At 47.1% G+C, this 18,334-nt stretch overlaps 1 protein-coding gene across 1 annotated transcript in view; it reads right to left on the bottom strand.

The window, feature by feature from the left end:
* The window catches only part of Myo16 (myosin XVI), a 373,810-nt gene that overhangs the window by 197,708 nt on the left and 157,768 nt on the right, over nucleotides 1-18,334 (bottom strand). Inside the window, 1 exon segment of the mRNA XM_051169490.1 lies at nucleotides 1,747-1,858. Within this exon segment, the coding sequence (XP_051025447.1) occupies nucleotides 1,747-1,858 (112 nt within the window).

The raw sequence follows: 18,334 nt of genomic DNA, 5'->3' as shown, positions 1-18,334 counted from the left end.
CAGTGTCAAAGAACCACAGCCCCTTGCAGACTGCTCCAAAGGCCTCGCCTGCCAGAAATACTGTTCTCTGAATTGTCATGAACAGAGGCCCTCACTCCTAAGTGGGATCATTTTTAGTCCTCACATTTCTTTAAAGGCTTAGGACAAAGGGATGGGCATCAGGCCTTTGGCTAAAATGCACCCCATCTCTGTCTACTATGCCAGTCAGCAGACTCTAATCACATAGCTATTTAAATTTAAATGAATATGTATTTTGTTTGCCCTGCCTTTGCGGATCAGTTGTGGAACTTCAAAGCTGTTTCCAAGCAAATGATCTTTTGGCAAAAATGGTAACCTGCCCCTGTCTGTGCTCCTGCTCCAAATGGGTTCTAGAAACTTCATGTCAGGGGTGGGCGGATAAGGAAAGAGACATCACAGAAGCCATTGCAAACACAGAGTATGCAGGTTGGTGGGGCCAGAAAAGACAGAAATGTAGAAATCGAATAATTGGGCCTAAAAGAACAAGACACCAGTAATCTGCCTGTCACTCCTAGAATGGCAGGCTCTGAAAGGTGTGGGGCCTGGCTCAAGAATGGGCCTCAGTGAATCCATTTAGGGTGAGTCATTGGTTGCCTTTCCTTGTGCCTGCCCCTTGTACCCCTATTAGCTAACCCTGTGGGCAAGTGTGACACACAGCTTTCTAAAATAAACAAAACAACCAAACAACAACAGAAGGAGCCCATAGTTCAGACTACATTTGGGATCAAGAACTATGGGATCCCAGCGTCCCCTAGTGACCCCTGGTTAATTGTTCCCTAGGACTTGGGCACAACCCAAAATACTTCCATATTGAGAGAGCAGCGGTAACACATCAGAGACAGGAACAGCGTCTGAGAACATCCTCCTGGGCTTAACTGTTTATGTCTAATTCCTGGAACCAGACCTGTGCGAGAAGTACCCTCTAGACACATGGCTATTTAAATTAATATTTTAAGATATGAAAATTTGCTTTCTCCAGCCTCCTTTCATCACATGTTGATTGCCCAGTGTCTAGACAAGGCTAGCAGTCCCAGGCAGCTTGGCATAGGCCACAGGTCTTTCTGTTATTATCTTAGAAACTGCTTCACCACAGAGGTGGGCTAAAATTTCCCATGTGTTCTCTACCTTCCTAGAAAGATATTTAAGCAGTGCTTGCATTAGTTAGCAGGGTGGTCATTTAACAGTTCTTCAAACTGGCCAGACTCCTCACAGGCGAACCAACCCAGTTATTTGGTTTGTTCTAAATACGCATGTATTTCTATTTCTATTGAAACGGTGGGGCTGGAGAGATGGCTCAGTGTTTAGGAGCACAGCTGTTCTTGCAAAGGACATGGGTCTGCTTCCCCAAGCTACAAGACTGCTTATAACTGTATGTAACTCCAGTTCTAAAGACCCAATACCCTCTTCTGTCCTCCATGGGTACTGCATACAAGCAAAACAGCCGTATATAAAAATACATAAATAATAAATGAATAAATAAATGAACAAAGTAGCATTAGTGTTTTGCTAGTGTGTGCTGTCTAGTATTTCTGCCTTCCTGGTACCTACCACCCTTCCATGCTTTTTGTCTCCCATTCCCACTGGACAGTAAGCCTCAGGAGGTCCGATGGGAGCCTGTTCTCTGTTGAAACAGGCTTCACTGGGGCTCAGGAAATGGTTTGGGATGGGGGACTCTTTGTCTCTGATAGAGGCTGATTTTGTGTGTGAAATCCTGATAAGGAGACTCACCAAGCTGCTGAAGCCAATTGTGTTCAGAGCATGCTTCAGAGCTGCAAGCCTCTCCTTGTTCAGGGAGCGCTCCGCTGTGGCCACATCTTCCCGCACACCTTGGCTCATGTACCTGTTAGGATAAACATGTGGCATTATGACTTGGCTCGCCGTCAAGCGCTGGTGGCGACAGGGTCCCTCATCCATAGCTGATCTCTGTCATAGTGGAAATCACCTGGACATTGTGTCCTCCGGTGTTTACAAAGCTCCCTGGGAGCACATGATGTTTTGACAAATTGGACGGTGATTCTGTACCAGAACATAATTACTCCTCGGGCACAGGGCTCACCTTATCTGAACCCTTCCTCGTGAGGGGAGATGGGCACCAGCATGCTATGAACTTCATACAGGAAGCTGGCAGGTACCAAAACAGGCACTGCAACTCACATTTGCATGAAAGATGTTTAATGTATACTAATATATTACCCCTGCTTGCCAGTAGCATTTAATTTTAAGGTTGCTGATTAATTCCATTTGCTCTACAAACACAGAGGCATTCATTGCCAAATGCAGGCTTATCAGAAAGCTGAGGACACAAAGGCAGAGGCCCCCGACCGGAAACTTAGCAGTAACAAATTAGGTGCCCAAGGCAGAGACAAGACAAGGCCACATGGAGGCAGAGCCACCTGAGCCATGGGTGCGAGGTGCTTGTAAGTGTGGAAGAAGCAGGTAGACACCAGGGGAGGAGCGAGGCTCCGCGCAATGAGCGCCAACAGGTAGAGGAGAGTAAGCCTAGTGATGCCCACATCCCAGGAACTGGCAGCAACCTGTGTGAACTGACACAGGATTAGTCATACATGCTGTGCACAAGGTACACAAGTGAGCAATTGAGTCTAGGGCCATAAAAACAAAGATTGCTAAGGAGGGAGGAGCAGCCAGGCACTTTGTAAAGAGTTCAAGTTATGTTCAGCAAGGGCAAGAACCCCTGAGAGGCTGGAAGCAGAAGACAGGCATCAGGTTAGGGGGCTGTGAGTTCCTGGGTCTCCAAAGGGAAGACTCCCTGGAGAGGGATGAAAAGACTAAAGGAGGAGGAAGTCTAGCTACAGACAGAAGTTAAGGCTGGGGAAGGGAAAGGGCTGGGGCATTGTGGGGAGACTCAATTGGACAGGGGAGGGGCTGAGGCATTGTGGGGAGCCTCAACTGGACAGGGGAGGGGCTGGGGCATTGTGGGGAGACTGGGCTAGGCGGGAAAGGGGCTGGGGTATTGTGGGTAGACTGCGCTGGGCAGGGAAGGGGCTGAAGTGAGAGGAAGAAGCACTTATGATACTTTGTACAGGGGTCAGTGTCCTCGGTCCATCCACCAAATATTATCAACAGGCTGTATCTTTTGGGAAAAGCTTCATGTTTGAATCAATCACACCAAATTAAACTCAACTGTTAAGGTTTAAGCCACAGGCAGAGAAATAACAACTATAAGCACCTGGAACTCATAAACTACTAGAAAAGTTCCCTGTGCAGAAAGAACCTCGAAGCCACATGAGTGGATGAGCTCACAAAAGAGGGGACTGTAAATGTGTAAGACCTCACGGTCTCTCTGTGGATACTACGCATGAGAGAAAACACACAACTTCTGAAGCAGAAGAAAGATTTGGGGGGAGAATTATAAGAGACTGAAGGAGGGCAACTGTGTAATAATCTCAGTGTGCATATGATGCATGCATGAAGATGCCAGAAAGGAACATGAAAAGGAGATGGATAGGTGGATGAAGACAGGTAGGTAGGTGGGTAGGTAGGTAGATAGGTAGGTAGGTGGGTAGGTAGGTGGGTAGGTAGGTAGGTAGGTGGGTAGGTAGGTAGGTAGGTAGGTAGGTAGGTAGGTAGGTAGGTGGGTAGGTAGGTAGGTAGATAGGTAGGTAGGTGGGTAGGTAGGTAGGTAGGTAGATGGGTAGGTAGGTAGGTAGGTGGGTAGGTAGGTAGGTAGGTGGGTAGGTGGTAAGTAGATGGATAGGTAGGTAGGTAGGTGGGTAGGTAGGTAGATAGGTAGGTAGGTGGACAGACAAATGGGTGACAGATAAACACAGAGAAAACAGGTAGGTGAGTAGATAGATCTACATAGGTGGATAGGGTAAATCAATAGATAGGTGATAAATGGATGACAGATGAATGATTGACAGAAGTGCCTTACATAGAGAACAAATAGATGAGGTAGATGACAGATGATAGAATACGGGTACATAATAGTTTTATATACATAACTGATCAGTAGACAGACACATAGGGAAAAGATAATCCGGGTAAGATGGTCCCCTTACATGCCTGCCCCTCAGTTACTAGGAGAACGTGACAGGAGGCTTTTGAGTTAAAGAACAGTTTACGCTGCACAGCCAGTGCCACTCTGCCTCGAAATAAGCATTAAGGAAAAGGCCAGGGCTGTAGTTCAGTGATGGAGCACTTACCCTGGGGACCCAGGTTGTGGGCTCAACACTCAGTTAATAAAAGACAAATAAGCAGCAGACGCCAGGTGTGGTAGCGCACTTAGAACCCAGTACCTCGGAACTGAGGCAGAAGCATCAGTACTTCAAGCCTAGCCTGGGGTAACTGGAGAGCTGAGTGAGAGGCCAGCCTGGACTACATGAGATCCTGTCTCAAGAAAACAGTCGGCTACATGAACTTATATAATGTTTCTTTCCCAAATTAAAGGACCCACCAGCTTTTCTGTAGCATCTAGAAGGATAGAAAACAAACACATTCTACAATCCCCAGCAGACTGTGCCTCGCCATGAGGGAGCTGGTGATTTAAAAAAATTACATGTTTATATTTTATTTATTAAAGCTAGTAATTTTCCCCTTGACATCCCTCATCATGGGACCACACACACAGGCACAAAAATGCTTGCAAAGTATGCTAGGAAAATATCAGAACCAAGCATCTCCAAGGAGCTTTGACTCTAAGGAACATTTAAATCCCCGCTTTACTCTCTGAACCATGTGAGCACACAGGGGAACTACATTCAACAGAAAGCTCCTTTTCTGCCTCTTGGTGATGGGGGAGGGGAGCAGATGACATCACACCCATGAGGACTTCCTGGCTAGGGAGGAGGCAGCCAATATGACCCCCCATTGACAACACCTTTGACTGAGGAGTAAGCAACTGATCCAAACACAGTAAGGGACTTTCCGAGAAAGTCTTGAAAAGTAGAATTCCTCCTGCCAAAGTTTCACCTTTTCTCTCAAACGGAAGTGAGTAAAAAAAGGGGGTTGGGGAGATCATAGTTTTTAAATAGTTAATTTTCTTTTGCAGATGGATGCTGATCATCTGTGCCATGTGATGGTGGCCTTGGCAGGTGCTGTTGCTTTTAAAGGGGGGTGGCTGAAGGTCATTGCTGGGACTCCCCAGTAGTCTGCCTTAGCACTCAACAGACCTCATGCCCTGACTCGCAGAGCAGCCCCAGGCGCCCTCAGTAAATCCATCCATATCAGATGCTGGTCTCCAGCTTCACTCAGTAATCAATGGTCTCACCATCCCCAGAGTTCTGCCCTTGGCACTCAGTGCTCACTGTCTTCTGTGTCACTCATAAGTGTCACCCATGCACCTGTGGCAGGAACAATCTACACTGACGTCTCCCTTCTTAATTCACATATAACAGGGCGCAGAACCACTTGATAAAACATGAGCTTCTTAATCTCCTGAGTCCAGATTATTAGAACCAGATCCTTGCTAAAAGCCTTTATGTTTAAAGACTGGTGAGCGAAGAGAACATTCTAGATGCTGCTCCTCTCACAGGGTCGGAGAATGTAGCATAAAGGCTATATACACTGATGACAACTTTGTTCATATTTTATAGTAGTTATCCATGAGTTTGGGGAGTGACTTGTATATGTGGGGCCAACCCCGTGGGAGTCAGTTTTCTTCTTCGATTCTGTAGCTTCCAGGGATCATGCTGAGGAAGCCAGCTTGGCAGCAGGCAACTTTACCTTCTGAGTCACTTCTACAGCACTGGGATAAGTTGCTTTTACTTCCAGAGGACACAGCAATAAAGTTTGCCTGCACAATGGATCCCAAGAGGGTCTCCTTTGCTACCGGAAGTGTCCACAGTGAGGATCCGCTGTGTAGAAGGAAGGATATGAAACTCCCTGTACAGGCTGTGGCCTCTCTCCCAGGATGGGAGTTTGTGATAGCAATGACATGATGCGAACAACACACACATTAATCCTTTGTAGAAAACACAAGCATAGAGTTTCAAAGGCCCATGATGGTTCCGTGTGCCACGCCCCCTGTGCCTCAGGGATGGTGTCTACACCAGCACAGACGTGTGCTCATGCTCAACAGACACTGCCATCCGGCATGCATGAAATGGCTCTCATCACCTGCACGTGCACCTCCAGCACCTGACAACACTTCTCATGGGCACCTGCAGCTGGGCCTCCAGTGCACAGGGACAGACGGCAGGGAAGGCTCAACATAAAGGGTCCTACACACTAAAAGAAAAGGCACGGACCATTCAACAAGTCTGAGCTCTGATCCTCAGGGTGTTTTTCATCAGCTGTAATCACACAGAAGGACATGGTTTCTCTACCTTGGGATAATATTTAATGGTAATATTTAATATACCAAAAAAAAAAAAAAAAGTCAGAAGGTGAAATTAGACAGTCGACCTCTGGAAAGCCTTGCTACGTATTTACCCTGCTCTCTTCTCAACCCCCTCCTCACCTCCATCCTCCACAGAAAATTATTTTCTTACTCTTTTCAAACCCTCTGGAATATAGCAACCAACCTTCAGGATCTCCTGATGTATATGATTACAGGTCTTTTAATAACTGTAGGTTTAGACCTGTAAATCTCCATTGCTGAAAATACTATGCATCTGTAGTCATTGGAAAGAGAACAGCCTTTAGTGGTCCTCAGGAAGAAAGACTCACCAAATAAATTACATGGTCAGAATGACTTAAGATCTAGAAACACTTCTAGAATAGCTGATCCATGGTTTTCTAATTAGTCAGAAAATTTCTCCCATACATCTGGTGAAATTGGTTTCAAGCTACCTCCATGTTGCATATGGTCAATGTTATGGTGGCCAGTTGCAGACAGGTCTCTTGAATGAGGCACAGGAGAGGTTTTCTCCTACCCAACTTGGGGGTGAAAGTCCAGCATGAACCTGTTCCGAACCTCATGTTCCTAACCTCACAGGGGCCCACAGGAAGGGGGCCGTCCCTGGCTTCACAGGATGACCCAGAGCCTGCCAATGCTTAAATGTGAAAGGGTTTTCTCAGATTGTGTGGACAGATAAGGCCATGGTGATAGTGGGATCAATTTAACAAGCCAGAGACCGTGGTGCTGTGTGATGGCGACTCCTTGTGTCAACTTGACCACATCTGGAATGAAGTACAATCCAGAAATGAAGGGCACACCTGTGAGAGGTGTGTGTGTGTGTGTGTGTGTGTGTGTGTGTGTGTGTGTGTGTGTGTGTGTGCATGTGTGCGCATGTGTGTGCATGTGTGCGTGTGCGCGTGTGCATGTGTGTGCTCGTGTGTGTGTGTGCGTGCGTGTGGACATGAGTGCATGTTTGTTTGCTTTATTTGTTTGTTTTTAATCAAATATGTCTGCTTGACTTCCTCATGTGATTATCTGTGAAATATTTATTTTCAACACAAATATATGTCCTCTACAATAGCGTTCACATGTAATGTCATGATAACCAATTCTGAAGTAAAAACAGAGCCAAGAAAGACTTAAAACAAAAGTAACTGAAAAGAGTACAAGCCCCACAATGAAGCTATTTACTTACTTTACTTTGTTCTAAGTGTTTTGAGCCACTCAGCTATTCCTGCCTACACATTTAATTTATACTAATTAAATAATCACAAATTGACTTGATAAAATTATGAAAGAAGCCCCAGTAACAAATAGCACCCCAGCAATCTGCCCCTGGCCATACAGTGAGTTTCCAGGCAAGAAGGGCTTCTCCCTTAGGACAAATTGAGGAGGGGATGGGGAAGGAGGTAAGCAATGGTGATGTCCGTCTAGAATTACAGATTATATGTACATCAAGAGTTCTCAAAAATTATTATGAGTGAAAGCCAGAAACATGTATCTTGGCTCTATAAACAACATTCAAATGCCATGATGCCAATATGAAAAATGACAGCAAGTCATAGGAGAGCGTGACACACTGGTACAGAATGGCTTCACACCAGGAAGATCATAGAAGAGCATGACACACCACACACAGAACGGCTTCACACCAGGGAAGGTCAGAGGAGAGCATGACACACCACACACAGAACGGCTTCACACCAGGGAAGGTCAGAGGAGAGCATGACACACCACACACAGAACGGCTTCACACCAGGGAAGGTCAGAGGAGAGCATGACACACCACACACAGAACGGCTTCACACCAGGGAAGGTCATAGGAGAGCATGACATACCACACACAGAACGGCTTCACACCAGGGAAGGTCAGAGGAGAGCATGACACACCACACACAGAACGGCTTCACACCAGGGAAGGTCATAGGAGAGCATGACACACCATACACAGAATGGCTTCACACCAGGGAAGGTCAGAGGAGAGCATGACACACCAGTACATAAAATGGCTTCACACCAGGGAAGGCCCCTGGAGATATTTTATAGAAGATGGATTCTGAAACCCTCAAGACTAGTTGACGTGGTGTCTGTCAACTGTCAACTCAGGAAGCAACGAACACATTTGTGATTTTACTCATATCTTGGAAATGACATTTGTGATTTTACTCACATCTTGGAAATGACACATCACCCTGACACTATTAAAATGAAGTAAAGCAAACTTCCAGGCAGGCACAGGTGTCTCACATTTGCCACCATGCCACCCCCAATGCCAGGCTACCCTTTTTTAGGAAGTCGCTTGATGATCTTTGTTAATCACAGCCATTAAAATATTAACAAAATAATAAACAGAAATTTTGATTAAACTCAGTCACACATTCAACGTCTAGTTTGTCTTCAGTCTCCAAGTCTAGAACATAATGTTTCCTTAGACGTAAACTTCAACAGATGCTCAGTCCTGCGGACTCTAGACATCTCCACAGTCCAATAGCTCCTCAGCCCCGTCTCCTCTTTCATCTCATCATGATTTATAACTAAAGCATCCAACAAACCAGTGACCATTGAACATTAACTTTTAAGGAGACAACAGCTCACACTCACAAATGAACAATAAAACCCAGTTTTCAAATCCAGGCGAAAAGGTCCCGTTTTGTTTCTGTTTCTTCCTAGGTACCAAGAGGCAATGTCCTTAGGGGAAGTTGGGCTTAGGTGTCAGTTGGACAGAAGGTGGGCGTGGGGACACACATCTTTAATCTCAGCACTTGGTAGGCAGAAGCAGGTGGATCTCTGCATTTGAGGCCAGCCTGGTCTACAGAGAGAGAGTCTCAGGATGGCCAGGGCTACACAGAGGAACCCTGTCTTGGGGGAAAGGTGGGGATGTGTGGTTGAGCATTCCTGTTACAAGCTCATTCAAAGCAAGGTATCCGGATGTGTCCAGATGTGGTGTTGGAGAGAGGGAAGACAAGGAAGCCAAGCTTGGTAGACAGCAGCCATGGAGAGGTCTAACCTATGCCCCGGGGTGTGAATTACCCTAGCTCAGAGCTCTGGGCAGCACATTTGCTGGCACTCCCTGTTCCCTACTATCCTGCAAGTCCTTTACAGTCCTGACTTCTCTCCACATGGAAACCCTCTTGGCTCACATGAAATCTCCAGTCAGTGTCATCAGCCACACACTTAACCATATGAAACAACCTCAGAAACCAGACACTGTAAAGCATTTTCAATACTGCTGATGGGGTTGTCTGGAAGGCTAGGCAAGGACTCAGTTGGTAAAGTATTTGCTGTTTAGTCATGAGGACTTGGATCAGGGTCACTGGTGCCCCCCCCCCAAATCCAGATGTGGAAGCATGCACCTGTGATCCTAATACCAGTAGCTCACTGGCCAGCCAGTCTAGACAATGGTTAAGCTCCAGGTACAGTGAAAGACCCTGACTCAAAAACAATAACAAAAAACAGATGGGAAGCAATGAAAGAAGTTCTTTGACATGGACCTCTGTCAACTATGCATGTGTGCACACATACACGGATATGTGCACAGGCGTATGCATAAAAAATGTTGCTGATGCTATATTGATGGAATGCTGCTTTATCTCTGTGATGAACCGGATCAGAATTCTGAGGCTTAATGACAGGCAATGATGCTACTTTTCATTTAATACACACTGTACAGATCAATACCATCCTGACAGGCTTGTAATAAATAGATGTCAAAAGTGCCATTTCACTCTGGATCATCAATTCTTCCTGAAAACACAGTATTTGCAAAGGAATCGTGCATACTTGGAGAGATGTTTCACACCTTTCATCTTTGTATCTGAATATCCATCTCCCTTCCTCACACAAACCAAATGGACATATCATCATCTTTCCCCAAGTGAATGGACATACCATCATCTTCCAACAACTGAATGGACATACCATCATCTTCCAACAACTGAATGGACATACCATCACATGAATTTGAGTGTTCACCAAATTATTCACTTAACCTACAGATGCTGAATGTCAGTAAGCCATGCTCCCTATGTCAGTGAACCATGAACAAAGTGGGGTGTCCCAAAAATAAATAACATGGAGAATCTAAAACAAAAAGAGGGGTGATAGAATTTTCTCAAATACAGATATAGTTAGCATTCTATGGTTCTCAGGAGAGTAGGAGAAGATCTGCATAGAAGAGCTGGAAAGTGGAAGTTCATCAGAGACACCATCCCGTGTGTCTTTGATATACACTGCTGATTAAAAAACAACAAAGCTTCAGTCAAGACAACAGAAATTGTTTCTGTACGGACCAAGAGCTGTGACCCCTGGGGACCCAAGGCTGAATGAGGTGCAGAACTGTCCACAGATAGCAAGCAGGTCAGCAGGAAGGGAACACGAGGATGGAACATCTGCCACAGGCACAGAATACATACAATTACGCACCATGGAGATGTGCTATGTATTGGAAAGCAATGATTACTCAAGTCCGAGAGGGCACACCCACCAACATTTAAGGTGTTTCTTCGATTCTTTAGATTATGAAGTGCTGGGACATGTTCAGAGGACATCAGTTTAAGCAAAAAACTAAGTGTATCCCAGTTAGGATGAGTGAGTGGGACACTCTCAGCTCTGCAAATGCTTTCTCTTAGCATCCCATCCCTTAAAGATTTTGCAAGCGCTGGAAAAAAAATTCCTTCTTTAAGGGAGGTGAACTTAGAGTCACACAAGTGCTTTGAGCAGATGTAGTCTTTGTAATAATTGTATTACACAAGCCAGGGTAAAAATAGCCAGATAATAGAATTGCCACTTGAAACAATAAGTGCAGGCTTGGAGAACAAATCTCTAATCTGAAGGGCTCCGTGCTTCCCCTGCTGAGCAGGCTCTGGAAGGCAGACCTGGAGCCCCACCCCCCCCCCCCGCCCCACCGAGCCCTAACCCCCCACCCCCCGCAGGCTCTGTGTAAGAGTTAGGCTGTGTTTACTACAAATTCACAATGGGCTATATTTGTGCCAAGGAATCTACAAAAATAGCTTATAGTATGAATGTGAAACTAAATCAGCTTTTATGTGTTTAATAAAATTCAGTCAATTGAACAAAATAAAATCAGTTTGCTTTGAATTAAAGAGAATGTGTTTGCTGTAACCAAAGCCACACCGTATGGCATGTGGATCTTAAGACAGTTTGAGCCTCGTAGCTGCATAGCACCAGGGAGAGGGCATACCTCCCAACAGAACCCGTACATAGAGAAGACTCTGTAATAGGACACCGCTCAGGCATGCATCTATTTCCGGGTTCTGGTTGAGTCTCTTCATGGCCTTTGGCCACATCAAGATGACATGCTTCTCAGCAGGGCAGGGACAGGACCAGGAACTGGAGAGGGGGCTTACTGTCACAGAGAGTCCATCCTAGGCGTCACCGGCCACCACTGGCCACAACCTCTACTATCTAGGTTCTTTTTATTCAACGTGGATTCGGACTCCAGATTCCACCCAGTTGTTTGCCCACTGCAGGCCCTGTCAGAACCCTTCTCCAGAGGAGCCACACACTCCAGGCCTTAGTGCAGTGAAAGAGCAGAGCGGGGATGCAGGGGAGCTCAAGTTGAACAGGACATCCTACAGATGGACCCTCTTAGGTAGAGTAATTAGAAGCAGTCTACCATGTTAACGTGGGCTAAGACTTCTGAGCCTGTCCTGAGGAATGGGGCTCGACTGAAGACCTTCTCTGTGATACTGGAGTCCTGCCACTTCCAGCCCCAAGTCACTGAACACCTTCCACGCTGTTTGCAGTGTCCATCTTCATGAAGGGAGAGGGCAGGCATGCTCCTTATTTCAGAGAAGAGGGAGGTGTCCAGGTGCATGAAAAGAGAGGTCAGCAGTTCGCTGCAGCTGTGCTGGCTCAGCTCAAAGGTTGAGTTTCTTATTCTGTTTTCTTACTCCTCTGTAATCTCCTGCATTTCATTAACATTAAAGCTCTCTAGTTACTTTTCCCCTTCAATGTCACTTTCACCTCTCGCTCACCCAACGCCTTCTCTGCTGTTTGCGGTGCTCACACTCTTTCTTTGATTGACTGTTCAAACTCATATGCGAGCCGCAGTTTCATGGCTAGAGTCTACAGGGGCAACACGGGCATTCTTTTACCCAACTGACAAGAGACATTTAGGAGAATACAGGAAATGGGTGAAAGTCCTATTGAGAGAAATTAGCCGTCACCGCTGCATGATGTGTTTACCGCACAATGTTTGGACAGGTGAGCCAGCACGGCATGCTTGGGACAAGGCAGTCTGTCCTGGGTGTGACACACAGATCTTATGCAAGTCACACGTGGGATGAGTCGCCATCTAGGGCAGGTGACGGAGCTGTCGGAGGTGCCTCTTGGGGCCTTCTGCAGACATTGTAAGTGCCAGATTGATCTCTTTACAAGCTGAAGGCCTGCACCAGCCATTTCCAGCGATGTCTCACAAATGCACAGAGGCACAATAGAACTTGACAATCATACTGCTGGCCTGAAACTGAGTGAGGTCCATTTTGTGGGCTAATACGGGACACTTCTCTGTATCATTTTAACCTGTAAGAGCTGAGCACATGTAGAGACTCATGGATATTCCACCAGAATTAATCGGCAACCCGGACAAGTTAAAACAACCCACTTTGAATATGTAATTAAGAAAATAATCCCTTCATTTCTTTAAGTAGGAAGGGCATTACCCCAGAATGTCTTGTTAGTCCAACATTGAGACACGGTGGGCCAGCGTGATGGAAACTATGCCTTTTAGAACGGCAGCAGGCATCTGTGGAGGCAAGGGACCACTCAGCTGCCTAAGGAGGCTGCACCTGTTGCTTAGTGTGAGCGGGGTCTTCTTAACCTGCTTGTTTTATCCAGAGTTTCTGCTTTAAATGGCCATGTGGGGAGAGAATGTATCACCAGCCTAGACTGTTGGTTGTAAGTTAACAACCAAGGTGCTGGACCTCAGTGCTCTGTAGGACATCTTCCCGTGGTACCCAGACAGCAGAGATGCTCCTCTGAGGTAGACATTGACTGCTGGATTGACATCACCCCAGAGGCATCAAGACATAGCTGGCTCTCTCTTTTCACTGGTTATTCAGACTTAAGTGGCATCTGGGGATTCTAAGTGGAGGGTTGGCATGGAGCGGTATAGAGGACTGACCAACAAACAGAAAACTTCTCTGGAGAGACACAGGCCATGCAGGCCCCTAGCTAAGTACTTAGGAACATCATGTGTCCTGGCTTTGCTTCTGTTGCTGTGATTAACATGCCCCAACCTACAGCAACTTAGGGGAGAAAACACCAGCTTCCAGTTCCAGGCTGCTGTCTATCGTCTGGGGAAGGAGCTCCAAGCAGCCAGTTGAATCGCATCAGCAGTCAGGAGTGGAGAGAAATGCATGTACACATGGTTGTTAACGTCAGCTCACCCTGTACACTTACACAGTCAGGGATCGCCTGCCGAGGGGATGGTGCTGCCCATGGCCATCTCACTCTTGCAAGGTCATTAGCACAATCGCCATTATGCCTCCTGGACAAGCCAACCTCCGAATTTCCCAGTGGGACTTCTTTTCCAGGCAATTCTAAATTGGGGCAAGTTAACAATGAAAACCAACCACCAAACCATGTCACACCCTAAGTCCCAGGCTACAGAACAACCTCTTTTTGGGCAACCAGCTGCAGAGGCACTAAGCAAGCACAGTAAGCCCTCAGGACTTCACACAAGACGGCAGGCCACAGACTGCACAAGCCTTCTTGTCTAGGACTCTTGTAGAAATAAAACAGACTTGTGGACAAGAAATAATATATGAGGGAAAAGCAGATATATATATTTTAAAGAACAAAACAAACTCTCAGAAGTGGGAAACAAGCCACTGGAATGAATATTCAGAACGTGAATTAAGCATCAGCTCAGGAAAGGATGAGGCACCTAATGGTACCGTGGAGATTATCCAGGGGGAAGTGCAGGGTGAGGCAGAGGGGAGATATCAAAGATAATTCAGGGGAGCAAACAGAAAATGAGAGACACAGCATCATCTTAAAGCTGCTGCTGGTGATGACGGAGAAAGGCAGAGAGAGAGAAGTCCAGGGAAAGGCCCCATATCTTTCAGATTTGGTTAAACTGAGTGTAGCCGAGGAGGTGCTGGCCAGCGGCTGCCTGTAATGCCATCAGCTCTTAGAACTTCACAACCCCGTGCAAGCCAGACACTGACACGTGCACGCAGAGCGGAGCTTGTTTGTTCACCCTTCCCATTTGTACTCATGATTGACACTGACAACAGACGTATTTCAGCACGAAGAGCTAGTACGGTGGTGTTCTGCACCTTAGTGAGTCCTGCAGATCATACGCGGCCACAGTGCACACTAGCACAGTGTGTTCAGAAGGTGGAGGGACAGACAGTGACAGCCCAGGGACGGCCATGGAGAGTGGGTCAACTCTTTTTTTTTCTCTCCAGTCACCAATAGGCCAGGGGAATCTCAGGGTGAGGAGCAGCCAGAGGAGAGCTGCTGTGGCTGGCCGGCAAGGGACCATCGTGAAGAAAGACAGGCAGAGAGGTGCTGATGGGGTGCTTTCAGATTGTCAGAAATGTCGGAAGCAGTGCGGTTTAGTTTTCCTATCTGGGCAACTTTGAAACTGAATCCCAAGAATGTAGTTCACAAGACAGGGTGATGCTAACTGCTCCGCATGCAGAGATGAGCAAGCTGCTCTAGACGCAGGCTGCTCTACACAGGGAGCCCTGGCTGCCCGTAAGAACTACCACCATGCAGGCTTCATCCCCCAGCACAGGCGAGCCCTTGCTAAAAGAGGCCACGGAGGTGCAGAAGGCACAGTTCGGCCCCATCAGAGGACGGCGTTAGGCACCACCATGCCTGCTGCTCTTCTCCGTGACCGTGTCAGACCATGAGTCCTCAGAGCAAGGCTTCTCAGCTCCTTTCTGTCACAAACCCACCTCAGCTGGAAACATACAATTCTATCCTGGGTACTAGGTACACAAAACAAGCATCTTGTAATAAATCTTAGGGGACCCTACCAAGTGGTATGCATTTAATTTTATCGTTCATTAAAATGGAAAGGAAATATGCATACTGATGAGATAGCTTGTTTATTTTTACATAAATCCCAGCAGAGTTCCTCAGGCCCCTCTGCACACCCTGAGTGCAGAATTCTTCTGGTGTTGTATCCAAGGGAATGCCTTCTTTATAACAACACAAATTATTGATTGCATTAAAATATATCCTGATCTGGTAGGGGAAAGTGCAGAGGTTTGTTATAGCCTGGGGGAGTCTGCGAGCTTCCTGTGGCCAAGAAAGCTCAATAACAAAAGAAAAGCCACCGTCATAACCAGGTAAACATTTGACAAACGACATGTGATGGCTGTGTCGCACGGTGTATACTTAGGTCTCCACAGTCGGGAGCAACCTGGCAGCTGGGGAAGACCTTGCAGAGAGTAATTTATGTAAAATACAAACACACACACACACACACACACACACACACACACACAGAGGGGGGGCGGTTAACAGAAGCTGCAGTGAAGTGTGATTCCCATTTAAAAGCAGAGATGGCAGGATGCTCCCCCTGCATCCGAAGACTCCTACAGCTGTCATCCAGGAGGTGGAGCACATAAAAGAATAGGCGTAGGACCTTGTATATACGGTAACCCTCAGGGGTTGCACCCCTGGACAAAACTGAGCCCCCTCTTCCAGCAGCCATTAGTCACCCACAGTCCCTCGGCTAGGGGTGGCCATGACCCACCCTCCTCTACACTGGGAGGTTGTCTGGCTTGATGTTTTGCAGCTCTTGTGTGTGCTCTCATAGCACTCTGTGGCACAGCCGGAACAGAGGTGTGTGTGCTGAGCCTCGCGTCAACTCAGTGCTGCACAGCAGGGAGTTGGTTAATTTCAGTCCCAAGACCCCAGGTCCAGCCATTGGTTGACAAAAGGAAAAGTGGTAACTTAGAAGTTCTGATTTTTGAAGTATGTAACTCCAGTTTTACATGCACATGTGCACACATACCCCTGATCCAAGGGCCATATAGAAGCCGACCCCCATGGCCCACGCAGGTTCGATGAGAATCCTCTAAAACACAGAATGAGTGCCAAGCTCCCTCTCTCTGTCTCCAGGTCGCACTGACAAACCCTTCCTCATTGTAACTAAATAAGTCAGACTTAAAGAAAATCATTTTATTTTTAATCCTCTGGCTGGCACAGAAGACGATGCAATCTAACCCCCTCAGATGATGTCTGACCCTAGCGGGTGTGAGCAACCATTCTAACAGGACGGTTTATTTCTATCTCTTTTCACTTTTATTGCTGTTACCTTGTTGAATGTGACATTACTCACAAGGCCAATTGGGACCAGAGGAGGGGCCGGCAGGTCTGGAGGAGGCACTCACACCGAGCTCCCACAGACCCAACCCCACCACTTCCTTTCAATGCCTGTTCCAGGTTGACCATCATCAAAAGCAACTCAGATATGTCATTCATCAACTTAACTGGGCCGCTCAAAGTCCTGCCTCCTGATTCAGTCCCTTAAGACTCTGTCCCTGGGCACAGTCACAGTGGGGTGGCCACACGGAAGAGTGGAAGGACAAAACTGCAATCCAAACCTTCTGTGTGTTTCAAAGTACTAACTGTTCACTTGTAATCTTTTCATAAAAGTATGATCTCCGCCGTCCTCTGTGTCGCACCCATGGGGAGGAGCTTCGTCAAGGGCTTGGTGGCCTGGGGAGCCCGGAGGCACACGCTAGGCCTTGGGAGGGAGCTCAGAGAGTCCTCACTCACGTGCACTGAGTGGTCTGCCCTGACCACAGAGGAGAGAAGGATTTCTAAGTGGCTTCACTTCAACCGCGTTCAGCTACTGACCATGCAGCTTTGAAGGGGGCATGTCACCGATATCCATGGACTTTGTTTATTGTTGCATATTCATGGCTTAGAGAGAGCCCCTCATGCTGAAAACATCTAAATGTTGCCGGTAATGGGAGCTCTGGCCGTGTGGCTACACAGGTGGGTTTAGCTGACTGGTCTGTCAGAACTAAGAGCCACGATCCTGGATAGGCCTTGCAGCGCCTTTCTAGGAATGGCTAACAAAGAGGACAGGGCTCTCTGGAGAGCACGCAGGACTTCCTGGTGGCAGGCTAGACAGGAAGTCAGGAGGAAGCAGCAATGCTGCCTGCCTTTGCTCCTTGCTCATGAGGACATTTGTGGCTTTAGTGTCTGCCACCAGCCTTCACGACTTTGGAGCCCAACCTCTTTAGTCTTCCGGCATGGAGCAAAGGTCAGTGGCTCTCCCCTGGAATTCTCCATGCTTTTGGGGTCAGAGCAGGACTGCTGAGGTGTCCAGCCTCACAGGCTGAGCAGCTGCTGTTTCTCAGCACCTCCATCATCCAAAGACCCTGCACATACAGTGTAAGGCATCTATGAATATCCCTGTGTGATAAATACGTTCTACCAGTCCTGAGGACTTAGAGTGCCCTGACTAACATGAAGACCGGGGGTGGGGGGGCGGTCCCAAGAACACATGGAGCCTCCAGAAGATGTTTCCATGTGTTAAACCCTAGATACATGGGAAGGGAGCTGGGGTGTGGACAGTGCCCTCCAGGGCTCCACGGAGCTCAGACTAATACACAGAGGGGGAGGGGCTAACCCATTCCATATGCAGAGGGAGGCAGACAGAGCAGCGTGCGTGCCCAGTGCAGTGGCAAGTGTCTCACTTGGTAAAGTGTCACCCGAAGAGAAAGCAACAGCAATCATTACCAAAATGAAGTGAGTGGCTACTACACTGGCTGGGCAGATGGCACTCATCATTGGTATGATGCTTTGCTAGAGCCATATGACAAGATCTGAAAGGACACACAAACACATACATGCATGCATGCACATACGTACAACACACAAGCACACATGAATAGATGCATTTATACACACATATGCACATACACACACAGAAATACCTATATTCATACATACACTCATACACACAAACTACAGAAATACACAAGCACACATGCATGCATGTATACATGCACATACACACAT

Source organism: Acomys russatus, chromosome 27 (assembly GCF_903995435.1).
Source record: "Acomys russatus chromosome 27, mAcoRus1.1, whole genome shotgun sequence".
Classification (NCBI taxonomy): domain Eukaryota; kingdom Metazoa; phylum Chordata; class Mammalia; order Rodentia; family Muridae; genus Acomys; species Acomys russatus.
This window is presented reverse-complemented; position numbering and strand designations above follow the sequence as displayed.